Source organism: Camelina sativa, chromosome 6 (assembly GCF_000633955.1).
Source record: "Camelina sativa cultivar DH55 chromosome 6, Cs, whole genome shotgun sequence".
Classification (NCBI taxonomy): Eukaryota; Viridiplantae; Streptophyta; class Magnoliopsida; order Brassicales; family Brassicaceae; genus Camelina; species Camelina sativa.
In genome coordinates this window covers 15,344,784-15,365,074 of record NC_025690.1, presented here as the reverse complement: position 1 = coordinate 15,365,074, position 20,291 = coordinate 15,344,784, and the positions used below count along the sequence as shown (strand labels likewise).

The window sequence follows — 20,291 nt, the reverse complement described above, 5'->3', positions numbered from 1 at the left end:
TTTTGGGCATGGTCAATTGGTGGTCGAGAATGCGACTCATGCACATTGGGAATGGCAGAGGAACGACGATGATGTCTCGGTCAAAAAGGATTCGATTTGGTTAACCAGTCTCTTAGCCGATTCATCTTGTCATATTTAGACCGTCTCGGTTCTTGTTCTTGAATCATATTGTTAGGATGTGCCTCATCATTGATAATATATGTTAAAGGTCGATGTGAATCGAAATTACTGAAATACATATATGAATTCTATTGAGTATTCAGGACAGATAAATTTTTAATTATAAACAAATACATACAAAAAATGATAACACTTTATATATTAAGTTGTTATATTTATATTGATTACTTTCAACCTTTTTAGATTCTTATATTTGTTTTCAAATTCTTAGTCATAGACTCATATGACTCATATCAAACTGGATATACAGTACAGTGCTTGGTGAATAATCCACATTTAAAAGACGATGACTTAAATGACCCAACATGTAAAATAAATAAGTAAAACATTTTTTTAATAAAAAATACACTATATAATAACATTGATCGATTCTAGAACAATTTTCCACGAAATTGCGACGACATCCACAATTATCTGTTTGGAATTTCTGACTAAATTTTTTGTCGGACTTTACTACATGAAATAACACCTTTTGTAAATTGAAGGTAATATACGTTATTAATTTACGTTATCAACCCGAAAATAAAGCGATAGAATGTGTATGTGTATCACTTGCAAAGAAAGGAGCACTAGTGTAGTGGTATCTAATTAATCGTATATGTAGTTTTTTTTTTCTTTTTTGCCAAGTCCTCTTTTACGTTAACATTGCAAAGAAATAAGATAAGAAAAGGATCTGTAGTATTCTGTTCAACTCCTCCCAACAAAAGAAAAATAAAATAATGTATTTAACATTAACGTCTAAAAGCTAAGATGTGCAATGATAATGTTTGCATGCAGTGTAATATGAACGCACTTTAAACCTTAACGATGGCGACCACGATAAAACAAATAAAGTTCAAAAGACAAAAAAAAAAAAGAGGAAAGGCTTATCAGCAAAAGGAGAACATAATTTAAAATTCCAATTAATAAAAGGGAAGTATGTTTTCTCCGAATGTAATTTAATAGAATTATCTACCAAACAATTAGTAGTTTTCTGTTTCAAAAAAAAAAAGTTAGTAGTTTATTACATTACATAGAGTCATAGGGGGAGATTAAGACCATCTCCAATGGTTTTAATTTAACTATTTTGAATTTTCAACTTCTTTTGGTTTGTGATAAATTAGTCCGGGTAGGCTATATAGATAAACCAAATGTATTTAAGTATTTTATAATCTTTTACATTTCATTTTATAAATAAAACCAACACCAAATCGAATTGCCAAACATGGGGATTTGATAGCTCAGCTTGTTTAAAATAGACCCAATGAGGGTGAGAACCGACAATGCACACGCCAGCAAGAAATGAAGCTCCTCACTTCTAAAATCATTGCCTTTGGTGTAAGTAAGTGCACCCACTTCTTTAGTTCCATTTCAAGACACACCTACCTTAATACTAATTGTGCTTTCAGTTTTGTTTAACTTCTACAAACAACATTAAAAACACACAATTGCTCAAATTTATTCCGTGAAAGAAGTTTTAAAAGAAGCCGTACAAGATAGATATACACACACTAGCAAAAGTAGTTTTATTTATAACGTGAAATTTTTAGTCATCTTTTTTTTGTTTGCAAATACCAAAAGGAACGAGTTTTAAACGGAGTCATGTAAAGTAAAGTTACGAAAAAAGACTCATAATAAATACATCCACAAACAACCACCTCACTGTTTATAAGATACTTCACGTTCTACAACACTTATGATCCATGATTAGTTTTTTGTAGGTTCTATACCCCCCAAAGTCCAAACACTCTTCTTGTTCTTCATTATTTCTTTCTCTTTTTTCTCCCATCATAATTATATTATCTAAATAAGGAATGCTGAGACAATAATAAAAGAGGGGGAAAAAATATCCGTTATATTACGAATGTTTGACAAAAATATTTTTTAAGGGTAACACATAAAAGGAAAAATATTTGTATTATCGAAACAATCTAAAACATAATTATGCATGGTTGGAGTGTAAACCAAATATTGAGCAAACCGGGTAAATAAGAGGAGGAAAAAAGAGCATTTAAAAAAAAATGGTCCAAAACGGTTGAAATTGAAATCATGAAGGATGATGGTTCGAACCAATCTTTACCATCATTGCGAATCTCTTTTTAGAGAGAGGTCGATGGCCTTCTATAACGTAGCCTCTCATAATCCTCTTATATATTATGACAATTTTACCCTTCTTCTCTTTTCTGGCTGACCACTTCATTGTCGTTACCAAAGTACCCTCGGTCTAACGAATCTTCTGTTTGGAGGATGAATACGATGAAGAGCCCATGAGGACTTGTGTGAGGAAATTACAAATATATCCCTAAAGATCAATTTCGAAAGAAGAGCAAGCAAGCAAGTAACTCCTTTTTTTTCTTTTTTTTTTTCTCTCTTTAACTTCTTTCTCTTTAATAAATCATCATCATTCACATGACGCAATATACAACAAATCTCTTCTCTCTCTCTCTTCTCGCGGCCGCCATATATGCATAAACACAACACAATGCATGATTGTTGTGTCAGGAGAGAGAAGGTTCTTTCTCTCCCTCTCTCTCTCTCTTTAGCTTTTGGGGATCTATATAACAGACAGTGTCTCACTTTGTTCTCTTTGTCCCTCTACCTTCCACACTTACACACAACGTAGCGTCTCTCTCCTTCTTCTTCGTTAATTAACTCTGCTTCTCAACACTCCTTCCCAAAAGGTATAACCTTTTCTTTTTCTTCTCCTCTCTCTTACTCTTTGTTTGTTTCTAGAAGCTTTACGTGAGTTCTCACACCCAAAACTCGTGTACCACAAGTTGGGTTCTTATCAAAATGCTCTGTTTGTTTCGTTCTCGTGCTTTACTATATTGCTTTTGTGTTCATACGTAAAGATAATAGATGTATATGTAGTAACGTCACACGTAGAACTAACGTGAAGACAAACTCATTATTTTCTTTCTTTTTTTTTTAATAGCAAAACTTTTTTTATCTTTTAAATTTTTCCTCAATGATGGAAAGTTTTAATCTTTATCCTTTCCTTTGAGATAGAGGCAACCGAAAGAAAAAAAAAATTGTTTGATTTTTTTTTTCTTGTATAAAGTTTGTAATCTCTACGATCATCATCTTTGTTTTGTTGCTTACTCTGTTTTTTTCTCGCGTTTCAAATATAATCATTACTCTTCTCTGTCCATAGAGGTTAAAAACATTTATAATTACTGCATATCATCATGATTACTTGTTTTTATTTTTATCTATTTACTTCAATTATTTTTTCTTTCGTAGCTTTATCTTTTTTATCCTCCATACAAATTTATAATCATGTTCTTCTATCTTTGATCATTGAATTCATAAAAAGAAGGAATAGGAAAAAAATAAATTCACATTTTTAGGATGAAAACGAAATAAATGCGACAAATAATTTTCTCCTAATGTAATTCACATCCGACGTGTGAAGCTGCACGACCCATGTGTGTTGTAATGATTTAACATGAACAATAATCATAACACAAGCTTTGGTTTTATTGATATTATTATTACTCTCTTTTTCTCTTTTGTTTTATTTCTTCCAAATTTTCATCATAATTTTGTTTTGTTTTTTTCTTGTAGCAAGAAAGCAAAAAAATGGAGAGGCTAAACTCGAAGTTGTATGTAGAAAACTGTTACATAATGAAAGAGAACGAGAGGCTTAGGAAGAAAGCTGAGCTTCTAAACCAAGAGAATCAACAGCTTTTGTTTCAGCTCAAACAGAAACTCTCCAAAACTACGAACACTAATGGATCAAACAATGACAACAAATCAAGCTCTGCTTCTGGACAATCTTGATTTTAAATCAAGAAAACGTTAGAGCAAAGATCGGGAATCCGTAGGAAAAAATGAAGAAGACCCAGCCTTTTTTTTTCTTTTTGGTTTTATCTTGTTTGGTGTAATGTAGGAAGATAACTAGTATCCAGTAGTACTGTAGTAGTTATTATGAAAGGAAAGATTCTGTTTTATTACAAGAAGACAGTGTCTCTCTGTTAGTCTTCTCAGTCATATTTTTTACTTTTGTTTCTATTTTCTATGTTAATTAAAGATCTTATTGTGTGGGGTTTGGGACTTTAGGATATGGTTGATTCTTGGACTAACATTTGTACCCTTTTGCTCTCTATTTATCAAATATTGTCAAGTCCATATCAATCAGTTAAATCTACTGGGGACAAGTTATTCAATTTTTGTATAGTCTTGAACCTAGAAAAAGCATTCAATATTCAATAAGATAGAATAAATCTTAACTATATCGTTACACCCAAAAAAAAATCTTTGACCATTTTCTCTAAAATAGTTGAATTGATACAAATTCAGCAAACACTACTGTACTGTACTTATGTATATTAATTAGGATTACGTAATTTTCAATAATAGTATAATGTAGACTCTACAGTGTGTTGTAGCAAGTTCAAGTCACGTGATCAAAGTTTTATCCTAACATCCTAAATTGAAATGATTTAATTATTATGCCATGTGCACCTGAACATTTTTAATTCTTATGGTTCAAACAAGTTGTTGATAATATCATACTATTGGTAACATATCTATGCATAAATCTTTTATCTCCAACAACAATAATACTAACTTACTAAGTATCAAAATAGTATAGCTCTAAGCAGTTGAGCTAAACTTGTTAATGCCCAGTTTTATGTTTATTTATTTAGGTTCAAAACTAAAATAGAACGAAACGTAGTCATCTAGAATTATACACATATCAGGTTTAATATGGAAAAAAACTAATTAACTTTTTCCAAATATTTAAAACTAGTTTATACTTTATACTATTAAAGAAAGAAGAGAAAAAGAGAGCACAAGGTGAAAGGTGTCATGAGATTCAAGCGGCTCTGTGCAGCAGAGATGAGACAAGAGGCTTTTCATTCGGATTCTATGTGACGTCATCACCCTCCCTACTAATTTTATTAGTCAAAGGACTATTCATTTTTGTTTGAAAAAACTTAAACTACGAGTTCTGATCTTATTTTTGACTTCTGTATTTTCTACTCCTACTCCCTTAAACATCAAGTCACAGCGTTTCACATCTTCAATAATATATCAGATTATAAATATACTTTTTTTTGCATTTCATTTGACATTTTAGTATTTGGATTTTGGACTACCATAATTGGTTTCATAAACTTTTTATATTGGCTTTGATTAAATTATTGACATACCAATTTGGAGTGTATCCTTGATGTTTGAGTCTAGATTTCACCATTAGTTTATTAAATCTAAGACATGATATTTTAATGGCAATTGGTTTATGACTTTATGTGTACCAAATCACAATACTAGCTACTAATGTTTGGTATGTTCTTCAAAATGTGTTAGAGAAAATATAACAAGAAAGATGTCGCATCGAACTCAAGTGTTTGTATGAAAATTAAATATCGAGGCCAAGAAGAACCATCATGATACAATTGGCTGAAATGAATTCGAATCATCATCATCATAAATCATAGGAACAAGGCAAAACTCGAAGTCAACTTTGAAATCTTAATTTTAGAGATGTCCGTTTTATGATTACTCAAAATCTCTTTGGAAGACCATGCAAGGAAGGCATCATCATCTGACGTCAGAATTAATTATGGACCTTTGGTTTTTTCAATTTCTACAATCATTATTATATTTTTCTCATTACTATGTTATTTTATGAACTGAGAGACCTATAAGGTAATGATATCGGATATTAATGTTATAGGCTTAGAGTTACGATGACGATGTACAAATACTACAATATCTTTGACCCTCAACCAAATGCAATTATATTTTTGCATGTGTTCCTCTCTAACTTTGCTCTTCGGAGTAAAACTACAACTCTGACGACAACACAAAATAAAAACAAAAACAGAACAAAACTACACAATACTTTAAAGATTAGAGAAGAAATTATTACTTTGATTTCTTTTGTTGTTGGCAAGTGGCAACTTCGAATACATTTAGAAGCTAAAAGACAACTTTGAATACATGTGTGTTCCTCTCTAAAATGACTCAAAACTAAAATGGTGTTTAAATATAAAAAGAGTTCGCCGTTGGCAGGGATCGAATCCGGGTCACCCGCATGACAGGCGGGAATACTAACTACTATATTACAACAACTTTGTTGATAACATAATCATATAATTAATTAAAGAGAATTTCATTGATTATGCCATTTTCTGTTGAAAATTTGTTCTAAATGCCATTTTTTGGTTCCTCTCGTTAAAATGCCACTTCTGTGAGGCACCAATAGAATGAAAAGACCAAAATGCCCTCTCGTTTTATTGACGAAAATATGTGGCGGGGAATTCGAAATTGAAGATATTAATTATGATTGGACATGCATTAATGGCGTGATGGACAGACAATTACAATTTTTCTTTTGCTAAAAGGAGTTTATTGGAGTTAATGCTGCCATTTTTTAGGCTAACATTTCCTAAACAAAAACAGATCTGAAGAAAATAGTAGGTGAAAGAAGGTGGAGTTGGTTGTCGGAAAAGCAGAGGTATGTATTTGCATTTAATATGGTCGGTTACAAAGGGAGAATGTAGGTGTTTGGGATGGGTATTACCTTTTAGAAACAGAAACATGGTTGATTGTTCAACACATGCTACTGAACTATTTTCCAGGTGGCTTCCATGAATGTAAGCTGGAAGAGTCTTTTTGTATTTTAGGTTGGAAGAGTCTGTTTTTTTATTGTCTATCGGTTGTATTATGTCTACTTTTAGTCTCGGTAGACATGTCTAACTGATAATTAAGATTTATACTGTATTTTGTTATGTCTATCGTTAATAATGTCTATCAGATTTATTATGTCTATCTAACTTGTAATGTCTATTGACTTTGTTATGTCTATTTGGATTGTAAGTTTGTCGGTTTTATTTCTATTGACTTTGTTTTTTTGTATATCCTAATTATAATGTGTATCGGATTAGAATGTCTACCACCATTAACTTGTGTAAAAGATAAAAGATAAACGATAAAAGAGCCAAACACCTTCATTCGTTGTACAACCAGATAACATATGACCTAAAAAACATGAATACATGTCCCTCGAGTAAGATAAAAGGTGGACTAAAACAGCAAAGCAATACAATCTTCCGACTAAAATAATAGGGTAGACATAATCGGGGAAGACAACAAAACCAACATAACTATATGTCCATCGCATTGGATGGACATATTCACCAGATGATGATACTCAGTATCCAAATTTCCTAATGAAAAACCCAACTGCAAAAGAGAAGGACAAGGACATAAATTAAAGTGTACAAAACAAGAGCAGATGTTGGGCGGTTGGATTTTGGGTGTGTGGTAAGAGGTGGGAATCGCTGAACAAAAGCCTTAAAGTCTGTTTACCCAGCACTTACTCTGCGACCATCTCCTGGAGGATGTCGATCTGTTTGGAATTCGACTTATCCCCAAACACTTCACCCAACATGTTCAACGAATGACAACAATTTTCATCAGCCAATGAGTGGTTTCGGCGAAAGTTGAAAATGGTCCATCATAGGGTGGACATCTACCTAGTCTGTCTTCTCTGGTCCACCATGGACACATCATTGTCAGTTACAAACTGGTCCTCCGGAGGCATAACATACCCAGATCCAGCGTGGTCATCAGACCTGCATTGGAAACATAATAAGGAGCGACATAAGTAATTTAAGTAGACAAGTAACGGTAGACATTTGGTCTAAGAAAGACCACATAAGTAAATTAGGTGGACAAGTAATGGTAGACAAAAACCTCTCTTGGTGGATGTCGTCCATCGCCCCATCAACCCTGCACATTTGGTAACTTGTGAGTTACCGAAGACATAATGATGTTAAAATGCAAAGGTGAACAAAGACATGTTCTGATGATTTTCTATCCGTAAGTTAATGGTCTATCGTGATAAATACAGTGGGTGGACATACAAAGTCGGATCTTAGGTCAGAAGACGGATTTTTGTTAAAACGCAAAGGTGGACAAGGACCATGTTCTGATGGTTGTCTACCAGTAAGTCAACGGTCTATCATGATACAAACAGTGGGTGGACAAAAAAAATCGGATCTACATATAGGGCTACCAAATATGTGGTCTATCGGCTTATTTTCATAATTTGGTGGACAAAAAAAAGTGCATCTATTAACTAGTCTATCTGATCAGTTTTCAAACCTAGACGAAGTACGCGGCTCTAATGAGAATTCGAAGCAATTAAACACAGACAAACCTGGGAGAGGCGGTAGCGGCCCTTGGCTCTCCATCGCTTAAAATCTCGGCATCTTCCACTCGCACACTAAAACGAGGAAGACTTTCAATCACGTTTTTTAGATTTCCTAAAAAATTAAAAAAAAACAAAGCAAAAATTATCTTAAATACAAGGGTCGGGTTCGGAAGACGGTTCCCCTGTGTCACCGACTTCGGCGGTTGGATGCGGAAGAAGCGGAGGATTCGATCGTAGAAGCGACTATATTAAGTAATTCATCATCAACACGTACGACGGCGGGCATTGGCGGATGTTCCACAAGAAAGAAGAGACAAAGAAGAAAGAGACTTGGAGCAATTGAGGCTTCGAGAGAAAGATTTCTCTTTTTGAAAAGAGAATATGAAGGAGTTGGGTTTACGAAGTGATTAAAATATTTTTTTTAATAATTGTTTTCTTTAATTAAAATTATTTTCTTTAATTTTAAGAACAAATCGATCGGAAGATAAAGAGATCTTTCTGCAGTGTATCAGTGGCAGGCAGGAGAAGCAAAAAACGAAAGTGACATCCATGAAAAATTTCATGGCAGAATACACAATATTCTCATATCCTAGATTTAATTAATCAGTAGTTAAAGCAATATACATGGGTTATTCACTTATTGAGACAAAACCATTAGTTAATGGGCTACAACAAAGCCTGTAAGGCCCAAATAACTAGTAACGTGGATAGTTTCGTCGGATCCGATTAATTTCAATTTCTCCGACGGATTCAATTGAGAAAACAGTAACATTCGAATCCCTTTTCTCAAATTCGAGATCTGAAATTTTTGAGGAAAGGACGATGACAAAGGAGTTCGCAGTTCCACCGGTTGATTTCGCCGGCGGATCTACGGCCGGAGCAAATTTCCAACAACGCCGAGTACCCACAGCTCCTTTCCAACCACCACGTCCTTCCTCCGTTTCATCTTCAATCCCATTCATGTCCTTTGACGCCGCATCCGCCGCCGCGTCAACGCCAGCTGGACCATTCGGTGGAACGATCGCTTCTTCTTCATCGTTCGGTGGAGGCGGTTACGCTTCGTTCGAAGATGAGGAGCCTCTACTCGACGAACTCGGTATTCGTCCAGATCAAATCTGGAAGAAGACTAGATCGATTCTTAACCCTTTCCGGATTAATAAGACTGTTCATAAAGATTCAGATCTCTCTGGTCCGATCTTCTTATACCTTGCGCTTTGCCTATTTCAATTGCTCGCTGGGAAGATTCAGTTTGGTGTTATACTTGGTTGGGTTGTTGTTTCCTCTATCTTCTTGTACATTGTCTTCAATATGCTTGCTGGTCGAAATGGGAATCTTAATCTTCACACTTGTACGAGCTTAGTTGGTTACTCTCTGCTTCCCGTTGTGATGTTGTCTGCGGTGTCGTTGTTCGTCCCACAAGGTGCAGGTCCGGTTAGGTTTGTGATCGCTGCGGCGTTTGTGTTGTGGGCTACTAGGGCTTGCTCTAATCTTGTGGTTTCTCTTGCTGACGGTGGAGAAGAGCACCGTGGTTTGATTTCTTACGCCTGTTTCTTGATCTATACTTTGTTTACGCTTCTCGTTATCTTTTGATTCGTTGTTTGCATAATATTGATAGATTTGTTCAACATTCTGGTGCCATTACCATGTAGCTTAATGTTGAAATCTTACAAGTGTTTGTGGTGAAATAGCTGAGACATTGTAAAGGTTTTTTTTTATAACGTTAGAGGAAGTTACTGTTGAAATCTCGGATCTTTTCATCCTTTTGTATTTCTCTTTGACAGCTTCTTGCCATGAATTGTTCTTTGAATTGGATATGGTGATGCTAAGAATGAGCATACATGTGTTATACTAATGTAGTTTTAGTGTAGATTTCCCGAGGAGTTTATAATGTTTCTAGTTTGATGAAAGTCATTTGCAATCAGAGAAGAAGTCAGAACACATGTCTTATTTATACATTTAGCACTTAGGTTGCTTCAACTACGCTGATATACAAGTGAGAGTAGTTTGGTTTGACATAGTTCTATAGGTGAGAGAAACTGTTAGAGATCAACTTTTCATCATCAGCGCAATTTCTATAGCAATTGGAGAAAGATAAGAGTGTGTTGGCTTGAATATGTTGTTAAGGTTTCAGGGTATGAAGTATGGAGGTGAAATTTGGACTGTGCTTATAACTTCAGGAAAGGAGGCTGTAATGAGAGAGTCTTGTTGGGTATATTGTTTTAACAACAGTTATGAACTTATGAGTTCTGATTTAACTCGAATCGGACTTACGTCAAACATGCCGGTCAACAGTTACATGTTTAAATCTTTAATAAGGCCCGAAAAATGAAATGGGCATTAATAGAGAATTTGAGGTCCATATCTCTTAAAACCTTAAATTTTTTATTTTGTCTTCATCCTCTTCCCGTCAGGGTCGGCCAACGTTTTACACACTTGCCAACTGAACCAGATGAATTTGTGTGTTTCTGAAACAGATTAGGAACAAAATCAATTTGNCCCTGAAAAAAAAAAAAAAAAAAAAAAAAAAAAAAATTTACAGCAAAATCAAAATTCATAATCCCATTTATTTATGTGATTGAGAAAGAAGATTCCAAAGCCCAGAAAACACCAAAAAACCCTCCCATTGTAGTTTCCATCTTTTTCCTCTTTGTAAGCTCTCCAAATTCAGATTTTTCAAAATTCTTATGCTGCTGCTGCTACTACTACTACTCGAAGGTTCTCTTGCTCTCTTTACATTGTTTCATGTGTATTTTTGTATTCGTGTACTGTCTTACAAAACTTTGGAATTCTCGCCATCTTCAATTTCGTGTTTTTGTAATAGCACTGCGAGCAAATTGTTATCTTTCTGATTCAAAAATTGATGCTTTTAAAAATTGAAGCACTACTGAATTTACATTTTGCTCTCGATTAAAAAGGTTGTGAATGACAAACGAATCGTTTCATTGATCTTTGTAATCGCTTAATCTCTAATTGTTCATTTATAAGTGTACCTTAGCTTCTATAAACTTGATCCAGATGCAACTGGGGTTCCGATTACAGTAGTGTAGGATACAAATACCAATTTAAGGACTTAAAGGTTGACTTCTCGTCTCTTGAACAGGTCTGTGTTAGCATAAACCGGCCGTTCTATTGGAGTTTTAGACAAAAAAAGATTAGTTGGTTCTGTGGTCTCAACATGGCAGCTTATGTTTCCCCCTGTTTAACTCCTCCGGATTCTCGGGTTCTCACTGTTCTTAGAAAAAGTGTATTACCTGAGACTCATCTAGGCACCAGAGGAGCTGGTTGCTTAAGAATGACTGAAGGTACAAGAAACCGTGTAGTTGTTGCTGCTGCTGCTCATAAATCAGAGTCATTTTCAATCAGGAACTCTTTGAATTCTCATAGTCCTAGCCATTTCCAAAGCCAAGATTCGTTCTTGAATCTCCACCCTGAGATATCAATGCTCAATCCAAGAAAAGAAGTTACTACCAGTGGACCCATCACTGAGGATTCTGATGAGTTATCTACTCCAAACACTTACAATGAGGCCCGGATTAAAGTTATAGGCGTTGGAGGTGGTGGTTCAAACGCTGTGAATCGCATGATTGAGAGTGAGATGGTTGGTGTTGAGTTTTGGATTGTGAATACAGATATTCAAGCAATGAGGATGTCTCCTGTTTTCCCAGACAATAGGTTACAGATTGGGAAAGAGTTGACTAGGGGTTTAGGTGCTGGTGGGAATCCAGAGATTGGAATGAATGCTGCCACTGAAAGCAAAACAGCTATTGAAGAAGCTCTTTATGGTTCGGATATGGTTTTTGTCACTGTATGTCTATCACTATTACTTTTTCTTACTGTAAGATCAGATCTTTATGTTCACTGCTTGAGGATTAGCTGGCTAATTTTTTTTTGTTATTTTGATAGGCTGGAATGGGTGGTGGAACTGGCACTGGCGGGGCTCCTATTATTGCAGGGGTTGCAAAAGCTATGGGTATCTTGACGGTTGGTATTGTCACTACGCCTTTCTCTTTTGAGGGACGGAGAAGAGCAGTCCAGGCTCAGGAAGGGATTTCAGCCCTCAGAGAGAATGTTGATACTCTCATTGTTATTCCAAATGACAAGTTACTCGCAGCAGTTTCTCAGTCTACTCCAGTTACAGAAGCATTTAATCTGGCAGATGATATACTTCGTCAAGGAGTCCGTGGGATATCAGATATCATTACGGTATGGCTTTGTAATGTATCTGTTCCCTTTGGCATCCTTGTTTGTATAAAATGTCTAACAGCTGACATTGCATTGCAGATTCCTGGATTGGTCAATGTGGATTTTGCTGATGTGAGGGCTATAATGGCAAATGCAGGTTCCTCATTGATGGGAATAGGAACTGCAACTGGTAAGAGTGCAGTGGTCTTTAGATTCAAAGCTCTATTTGCTGCAGCCTGCAGGGTTACTTAGTAAGAAAGGGCAATTTTGGTTAGAAGGCAGGTTAAAGAACCCCATGACTTGTATAGGTGACGTTATATCCATATGTACTATTGATGTAGCTGAGTAGATTAATTGGACTACAGATTTGGTGTGCTTTAACCGTGACAAAGGAACCAGTCTAATAATGTTTGGTATACTGAAAATTACCTAATGACAGTTCCACACCATATGTGTATTGTGATATATTCAGGGAAATCCTAAACTTGAACTATTTGGGTGCAATGTTTTGGTAGCATTCATCATGTTCACTCTTTCATGCTAAGCTGTTATTCGAGCAGGAAAGACACGAGCAAGAGATGCTGCATTAAACGCGATACAATCACCTTTGTTAGATATTGGCATTGAAAGAGCCACTGGAATTGTTTGGAACATAACCGGTGGAAGTGACTTAACACTATTCGAGGTTCTTTCTCCCTCTCTACGTTTCAAGTCCATATCCTGTCCTAGATATCCCTTGGTTTCTTCCCTGGAAAAGTTTCAGAACAAAGCTGCAATCCCATGTTATTTATGATACTGTGATGCTTACTTTGAATCTTGGGGAAACGATTTGCAGGTAAATGCTGCTGCAGAAGTGATTTACGACCTCGTTGATCCAACAGCCAACCTTATATTTGGCGCTGTGGTAGATCCATCCTATAGTGGTCAAGTAAGTATTCTTTTTTCTTGGATTTTGATCTAACTTATATAATCTCTGAGATACCAAACTTTTTCTTGCTGTCAGATAAGTATTACTCTAATAGCAACCGGCTTCAAACGCCAAGAAGAAGGGGAAGGGAGGCCACTTCAGGTATATTCACTAGTCTTCCTCTGACACACAACGTACTTGATTCTTACATCTTACAAGAATTCGATGGTGATATTTACAAACTCTGAAATTACAGAAGACACAAGCGGATGCATCAATGGGAGTAACGAGACGACCTTCTTCATCTTTCACTGAAGGCAGTTCCATAGAGATCCCAGAGTTCTTGAAGAAGAAAGGTCGCTGTCGCTATCCTCGACTCTAGACCCACTTTTGATCACTTTATACGAATGGTGGGTTAGTAAGTTGTCTGGTGATTCTTTAATAGGTGTTAGAAATGTTTTATTGTTGATTATATACAAATAACAATAATGTGTACTCATAAAAATGCTATTTATATACCTCGGTCTCTGTCACACTTGTTTCAAGAGTTTACCATGTAGTATATTTGCAATTGGATAAATGGATGGATAAAAGTTTCATTTGTCTACTTTGCTTCTACATACTGATTTTTTCTTTTTCTCATTTTGGTCTTCCATGTGTAATTATGTATATTAAATTCTGGATAAGATACTAACCGAACAAACTAATTTTCTCATTAATTTGTAAATGTGAGATTACACTTGTTTATATACAAGATTAGGATTAAGTAAAAGGAAGCTTAATCCTACATAGACTATACAATAGATATAAACCAATTAATTTTACCCGGTTTACTATCCTAATACACTCCCCTCAAGCCTCTGAAACCGAAATATGTGAAGGATGAAAGAGGCTTGATATAGACATGCGCCCAAGAAGAGAGTAGAAAGGACCCGGTTGAAGAGCTTTTGTCAAGATGTCAGCATGTTGGTTCGCACTGGAGACGTGAAAGAGCTTCAAGAACCCGTTCTTCATCTGATCTCTGACGGTATGACAATCGATTTCAATGTGTTTCGTCCTCTCATGAAACACGGGATTTGTAGCAATGTGAATAGCCGACTTGTTATCGCAAAACAACTGGGCTGGCGAAGTGACAGTAATCCTCAAATCTTTGAGTAACTGATTCAACCACAAGAGTTCACAAGTGGCAAGAGCCATGCTGCGATATTCTGACTCCGTACTGCTACGACTAGTAACTTGCTGCTTCTTTGACTTCCAACTAATCAAGCTTTTGCCCAGATAAACACAAAAGCCATAAATAGATCTTCTAGTTTCAGGACAAGTGCCCCAATCCGCATCAGAAAAAGCATTAAGGCAAGGTTCCGAGCTAGCAGCATAATAGAGTCCTTGGCCAGGGTTACCTTTAAGATAGTGGCAAATCTGGTATGCGGCTTGAAGATGCACATCCGCAGGACAAGAGAGGAACTGACTTAAGTTGTTGACAGCAAATGTGATATATGGCGGAGTGATGGTGAGATAAAGCAACCTCCCAATGAGCTCTCTATATGATGTAGCTCGAGCAGAATCAAGGGGAGTGCCCATGTCCTTTGTGTAATGGACATTGGGATTCATAGGAACACTGCAAGGTTTGCAAGCCAACAACCCTGTCGAAGCCAAGATATCAAGAGCATATTTTCGTTGGCAAATAGAGATACCACTGCTATTACGAGCTATTTCCAATCCCAAGAAAAACTTAGGAGCGCCCATATCTTTGATTTTGAAAGCAGCATGCAAGACAGTCTTAAGCTCCTGTAGATCACTATCATTGTTAGAAGCAATCATGATGTCATCAACATACACCAAGAGAGCAATAAACCGTGTTCCTCGTTGTTTGACAAACAGAGTGTTGTCACCAGGAGACTGAGAGAAACCGGCTCCAAGAATCACTCCAGAAAAACAGTGGTACCATTGCCAAGAAGCCTGCTTTAAACCATATAGAGATTTATGGAGTCGACAAACCGCATTAGGAGTTGTACACCTCCCGGAGGAGTATATCCTTGTGGAAGACTCATGTAGATCTCCTCGTCTAAGCTCCCATGAAGGAAAGCATTAGTCACATCCATCTATGTTAGTGTCCATCCATGTATAGTTGCTAAACCCAAAACAAGTTTAACACTAGCAAGCTTAGCAACAAGAGAAAAAGTATCGATGTAATCAATCCCCTCCATTTGAGTATACCCTTTGGCTACCAATCTTGCTTTGTAACGATCTATAGATCCATCTGGGTTATATTTGATAGTGTAAACCTATTTACACCCTATCACCGTCTTACCAGGGGGTAAATATACAACACTCCAAGTCCCAAGTTGCTCAAGAGCAACAATCTCCACATCCATAGCCTTGGGAAAATAAGGATGAGCCATGGCCTGCTTGAAATTTTGTGGCTCCGATTCAATTGAGCATGAAAGAACATAAAATTGATAAGAAGGACTCAATTTGGAATAGGTAAGAACAAAATCAAGAGGATAAACAACAAGAGGATCCGAAGGAGAGAAATTTTCAGAGAGCTGAGCAAGATTGCATAATGCGAGAATAGAAGAAGAAGATGAATCAGACATAGAAAGATCAAGAGAAGTCAAATTAGAAAAAGAAGTATTTGTGAGATTGCAATGATAGTTAGATAAGTAACCTGGTGCTTTAGCTTGGCGTCGTGGCCTGTCATTGTTTTGTGCAACCTGTCCTGTGGCAACTGTAACAATCTCATCTGGTGTAGCAACAACACTAGAGGATGATGACGGTAATGAGGATGATGATGATGATGGAACAGGAACAGACAAAGGCAATGAATGTGTATTTTCAACAAGTTCAATCTCAGTGGAAACAGGCAAAGGTAAAACCATTTTACTAAACAAATCAGTGGTAGGAAGAGAAGGTGTAACATTTTTGAAAGGAAAAATATGCTCATGAAAAACAATGTTACGAGTAATATGAACAACATTAGTTTCCAGATTAAGAACCTTATAACCTTTGTAACCAGATGGATAACCTAGAAAAACACATGGTTCAGCTCTAGGAATAAATTTATTTCGATCCTTAGCTAAAGTAGAAGCATAGCATAAGCAACCAAAAGATCTCAAGAAACTATAATCTGGTTTTGGTTTGAAATTTTTTTCATAAGGTGACATTTTGTCTAAAACCAAAGAGGGTGTTCTATTTATCAAGAAGGCAGCAGTATGAATGCAATCAGACCGGTAACATAGAGGAACATTAGACTGAAACAAAAGTGCATGAGCAACATTAAGGAGATGTTGATGCTTTCGTTCTACAACCGAATTCTGTTGCGGTGTATAAGGACATGAAAAATGATGTAGCATACCATGATCTTTAACGAGTTGAGAAAAACCAAGTTCAGGTGCATTGTCACTACGAACAATCTTAATGACAGAGTTATATTGTGTTTGAACATGTTTAACGAAAGACGGAAAAATAGAAAGAACATCATTTTTATTCCTCATCATATAAATCCAGGTGATTCGAGTACAATCATCTACAATAGTGAGAAAATATCGATATCCTTCTATAGATTCTACAGAAAATGGCCCCCAAGTGTCTATATGAATGAGATCAAATGGTAAAGCAGAAAGTTTACTATGTGAAACAAACGGTAATTTCTTTTGCTTAGCTAAAGGACATATATCACAATGATCATGAGAAGAAGAATTAGAGATAAACATAGGTAATGTACCCGACATATATTGTAACTTGACAGAAGATGGGTGACCTAAGCGTTGATGCCAGACACGACCATCGACTTGCAAGGATCCAGAAAAAGATGCTGAAACAGAATTCGCAGATGCTGAAATGTCATGATGCTCCAATATGTACAGACAATGGATTAGCACACCTTTACCAATCATCAAGTCCCGAGTATGGTCCTGAATATAACAAGAATCAGTATAGAAATGTGCAGAACAATTATCATGTCTAACCAAAGAACTCACACTGATCAAGTTGAATTTAAAAGTTGGAACATAAAGAACATCATGCAGAATCAATGTTTGAGTTATTTGTACAGTGCATGTATGAGTAATAGCAACTCTAGTGCCATTAGGGAGTGAGACTGTTACACCTGTCACTGGAAAAGTCTCACTAAACAAAGAAAGGTCAGAACACACATGGCTAGTTGCACCTGTATCAATTATCCAACTACCACTAGGTAGAACAGAATAAAGAGAAGAAAGGCATTGATGTTGAAAAGTGCAAATTTTGTTTTCAAAATGAAGACTAAAAGAAGGAAACTCAATTGTAACATTACCAGAAGAAGATGTCGCAGCCATAGCACCATGCTCAGTTATCGTAGCAGACGGATAAGAAGACGGCTGCTCTGAAGCCTTGGTCTGGGTGCTGAGTTGATGAACCAAACTCTGAATCTGGTCAGAAGTGAAACTGCTCAGATCGAGATTAGTTGCAACTTGTGCTGGAGCAGGCATATAAAAAGCAAAATTAAGCACTGCATTGGCTACTGCACCCGGTTGAGAATATTGTGACTGCGAATACTGATTCTGAGCTTGTTGGAATTGAGCCTATGTAGGAAACTGAGGACGTTGTCCTATTGAAAAAGATGCACGAGGTGGAGCAGACTGTGATAACACTTGCTGCATTGGAGGTCGTTGAGCATTCCTATGACTAGGTGGATATCCATGAAGTTTAAAACACTTCTGAATGGTGTGACCAACACGGTTACAATGAGTACAATAAGGCTTCTGGTGAGGTCGAAAAGCAGCATAGGCAGTATTATCAGTAGGTCCTGAAAAGTAGCCATTAGGAGAAGGCGCCATAGGGTTATAACCAACATTATCAGAAGGACCAGAAGCTTGAAAAGCCACATTATCAATCTTGGTGGCAGGCTGAATATTCTTCTGCCTCTCGTCCTCGGTTACCATGTGAAAAACCTCTCCAATTGAAGGCATGGGCTTCAACATCAAGATATGCCTGCGTGTGGGCTGATAAGCTTCATTTAACCCCATTAAGAACTTCGTAACCCTGCTACGCTGCTGCAATTTCTCCCACATAAGAGCAGCATTACACTCGCACTTGCCACAAGTACAAACATGAACATCAATATAGTTCTTCAACTCTTCCCATAAGGTTACTAACGCTGTATAATAGGTAGTAACATCCATAGATCCCTGTTGTAAAGTACTCAACCGTTGTTCAAGCTCAAAAACCCTAGGTGCATCATCTTGCCTAAAACGAGACATAAGATCCAACCAAATCGCAGATGCAGTAGCCATATAAAGTAAACTCTGACCTATGTGCTTAGAAACTGAACTCATTAACCAAGTAATCACCATATCATTACATCGTGACCAAAAAGCTGCATCAGGATGATCATCGGGAGGTTTAGGAATTGTTCCATCTATGAAGCCCAACTTATTCCTGACATTAAGAGCCATGCGCACAGAACGTCGCCAAGAGTGAAACTCTGAGCCAGTAGTGAGCCGATCCGAAACCAAAACCATCCCAGCATGATCCGATGAATGAAGAAAATACGGATTCTCGTACTGATCAGTAGGTCGACGCGATTCAGAGGTCAGATTAGGAGTTACAGGACAGTTTTGCGGATTTGAAGCCATTGTAAAGAGTAAAGATGAAATTGATCAAAAGAATCAAAGATTATAGAAAGATTGAGCTGGGATTAAGCAAATCGAAGAGAACCAGCACCAATTTAGGTCAATCAAAGAGTATGAACAAAGAACAAGAACACGAGCCCGTAAAAGAAAAACTCAATCACAGCGATATAAAGCTCGAAAACAAAATCAAAGATCAGCGGAGTGATAGGAGCACTCATGGCTGTAGAATCAATGAATAGAAACAAGCTCGAGAAGAATGAGAATCAATGGCGGAAGCTTGTGTCAGTGTATGGCTCTGATACCATATTAAGTTCTGGATAAGATACTAACTGAACAAACTAATTTTCTCATTAATTTGTAAATGTGAGATTACACTTATTTATATACAAGATTAGGATTAAGTAAAAGGAAGCTTAATCCTACATAGACTATACAATAGATATAAACCAGTTAATTAAACCCGGTTTACTATCCTAATAATGTATACATGAATGTTTGATTCACATAAACAGAGAAATTAAAGAGAAAACCTTATTAGATCAAACAAGAATACTCATGCAAAAGTCAAATATGATAATCCAAGCAAATACAGATTTATTATCGTGCTAGAGGATGGTGAGAACAAACACCCATTTTACATGGAGCACTTTAAGTAATAGAGTAGAGTAGAGGAGAGGAGTAGGGTAAAAATGGAGAAAAAACAAGAAAAAAAAACTGGAGCTAGAATTATTGAAACTTAGGAAACCATAGTGAAAGGTAATTGTGTTGCGAGTGGATGGCTGGTGTCGATGAGGGGGTTGAACGTGACTGTGATAATTCATATTAATCGCGAACCTACACGAGAGGAGGTCTTCTTGGAGCTCTTTTAGCTCTTTTACAAGCCTTTTTATATTGCCCTGCAAGCGTAACATGACTTGCCCTAGGAGCATCTCCACATGGTATGGAGGGGAATGCGCGTACCCCTACCCCAACTTTTAACACACATATAAGTCAACAAGTTATAATTTAAATAGATATTTCTTTAAATAGTAGTAGTTAATTAGTAGATTACTCAAAATTTTAATGTGACAAGAGAAAATTATCGAGAAACGAGAAGAGACTGACCTAGGTGACGGAATCGAGCCTCTGTGACAGAAACCTGAAAAGATAGACATAGAAATATATGAAGTAGAGTTAGAAGAAGAAAAGCTAGTGTTATTTTCTTCATTTTCATTTGTATTCCTCTCTCACTTGTCGACTACAAATGTATATATAGAGAGAG

At 36.5% G+C, this 20,291-nt stretch overlaps 4 protein-coding genes, 1 long non-coding RNA gene and 1 pseudogene across 7 annotated transcripts; 4 read left to right on the top strand and 2 right to left on the bottom strand.

Annotated features, from left to right (window-relative positions):
• Nucleotides 1–297, top strand: part of LOC104791535 — a 3,853-nt pseudogene extending 3,556 nt beyond the window's left edge.
• On the top strand, nt 2,576–4,296 carry LOC104791534 (protein LITTLE ZIPPER 3-like). 2 transcript variants are annotated; one of them, XR_768920.2, is made up of 2 exons: nt 2,576–2,840; nt 3,727–4,296. XR_768920.2 is itself a non-coding variant. In XM_019226942.1 (2 exons), exon 2 carries the CDS (start codon nt 3,742–3,744, stop codon nt 3,940–3,942), a length of 201 nt encoding a protein of 66 aa, XP_019082487.1. In that variant the 5' UTR covers nt 2,874–3,315; nt 3,727–3,741; the 3' UTR covers nt 3,943–4,296. The 2 variants fall into 2 exon arrangements, 1 of the variants encoding a protein (XP_019082487.1); XM_019226942.1 differs by lacking the exon at nt 2,576–2,840 and adding an exon at nt 2,874–3,315.
• LOC104791533 (protein YIPF5 homolog) lies at nt 9,084–10,141 on the top strand. The gene has a single exon (XM_010517449.2). It carries the CDS (start codon nt 9,152–9,154, stop codon nt 9,917–9,919), a length of 768 nt encoding a protein of 255 aa, XP_010515751.1. The 5' UTR covers nt 9,084–9,151; the 3' UTR covers nt 9,920–10,141.
• LOC104791532 (cell division protein FtsZ homolog 2-2, chloroplastic-like) lies at nt 10,862–14,019 on the top strand. 2 transcript variants are annotated; one of them, XM_010517448.2, is made up of 8 exons: nt 10,862–11,044; nt 11,430–12,134; nt 12,233–12,532; nt 12,611–12,701; nt 13,072–13,196; nt 13,347–13,439; nt 13,515–13,580; nt 13,678–14,019. In XM_010517448.2, exons 2-8 carry the CDS (start codon nt 11,505–11,507, stop codon nt 13,798–13,800), a joined length of 1,428 nt encoding a protein of 475 aa, XP_010515750.1. In that variant the 5' UTR covers nt 10,862–11,044; nt 11,430–11,504; the 3' UTR covers nt 13,801–14,019. The 2 variants fall into 2 exon arrangements, with proteins under 2 accessions (XP_010515750.1, XP_010515749.1); XM_010517447.2 differs by having other exon boundaries at nt 10,863–11,044; nt 13,675–14,019.
• On the bottom strand, nt 14,271–19,033 carry LOC104699096. The gene is made up of 7 exons (XM_019246366.1): nt 18,001–19,033; nt 17,713–17,874; nt 17,471–17,586; nt 16,774–17,332; nt 15,730–16,443; nt 15,563–15,678; nt 14,271–15,488 (listed from the first exon to the last, which is right to left on the bottom strand). Exons 1-7 carry the CDS (start codon nt 19,031–19,033, stop codon nt 14,271–14,273), a joined length of 3,918 nt encoding a protein of 1,305 aa, XP_019101911.1.
• LOC104791531 lies at nt 19,548–20,262 on the bottom strand. The gene is made up of 2 exons (XR_768919.2): nt 20,135–20,262; nt 19,548–20,001 (listed from the first exon to the last, which is right to left on the bottom strand). It is a non-coding gene; the product is annotated as an uncharacterized LOC104791531 (long non-coding RNA).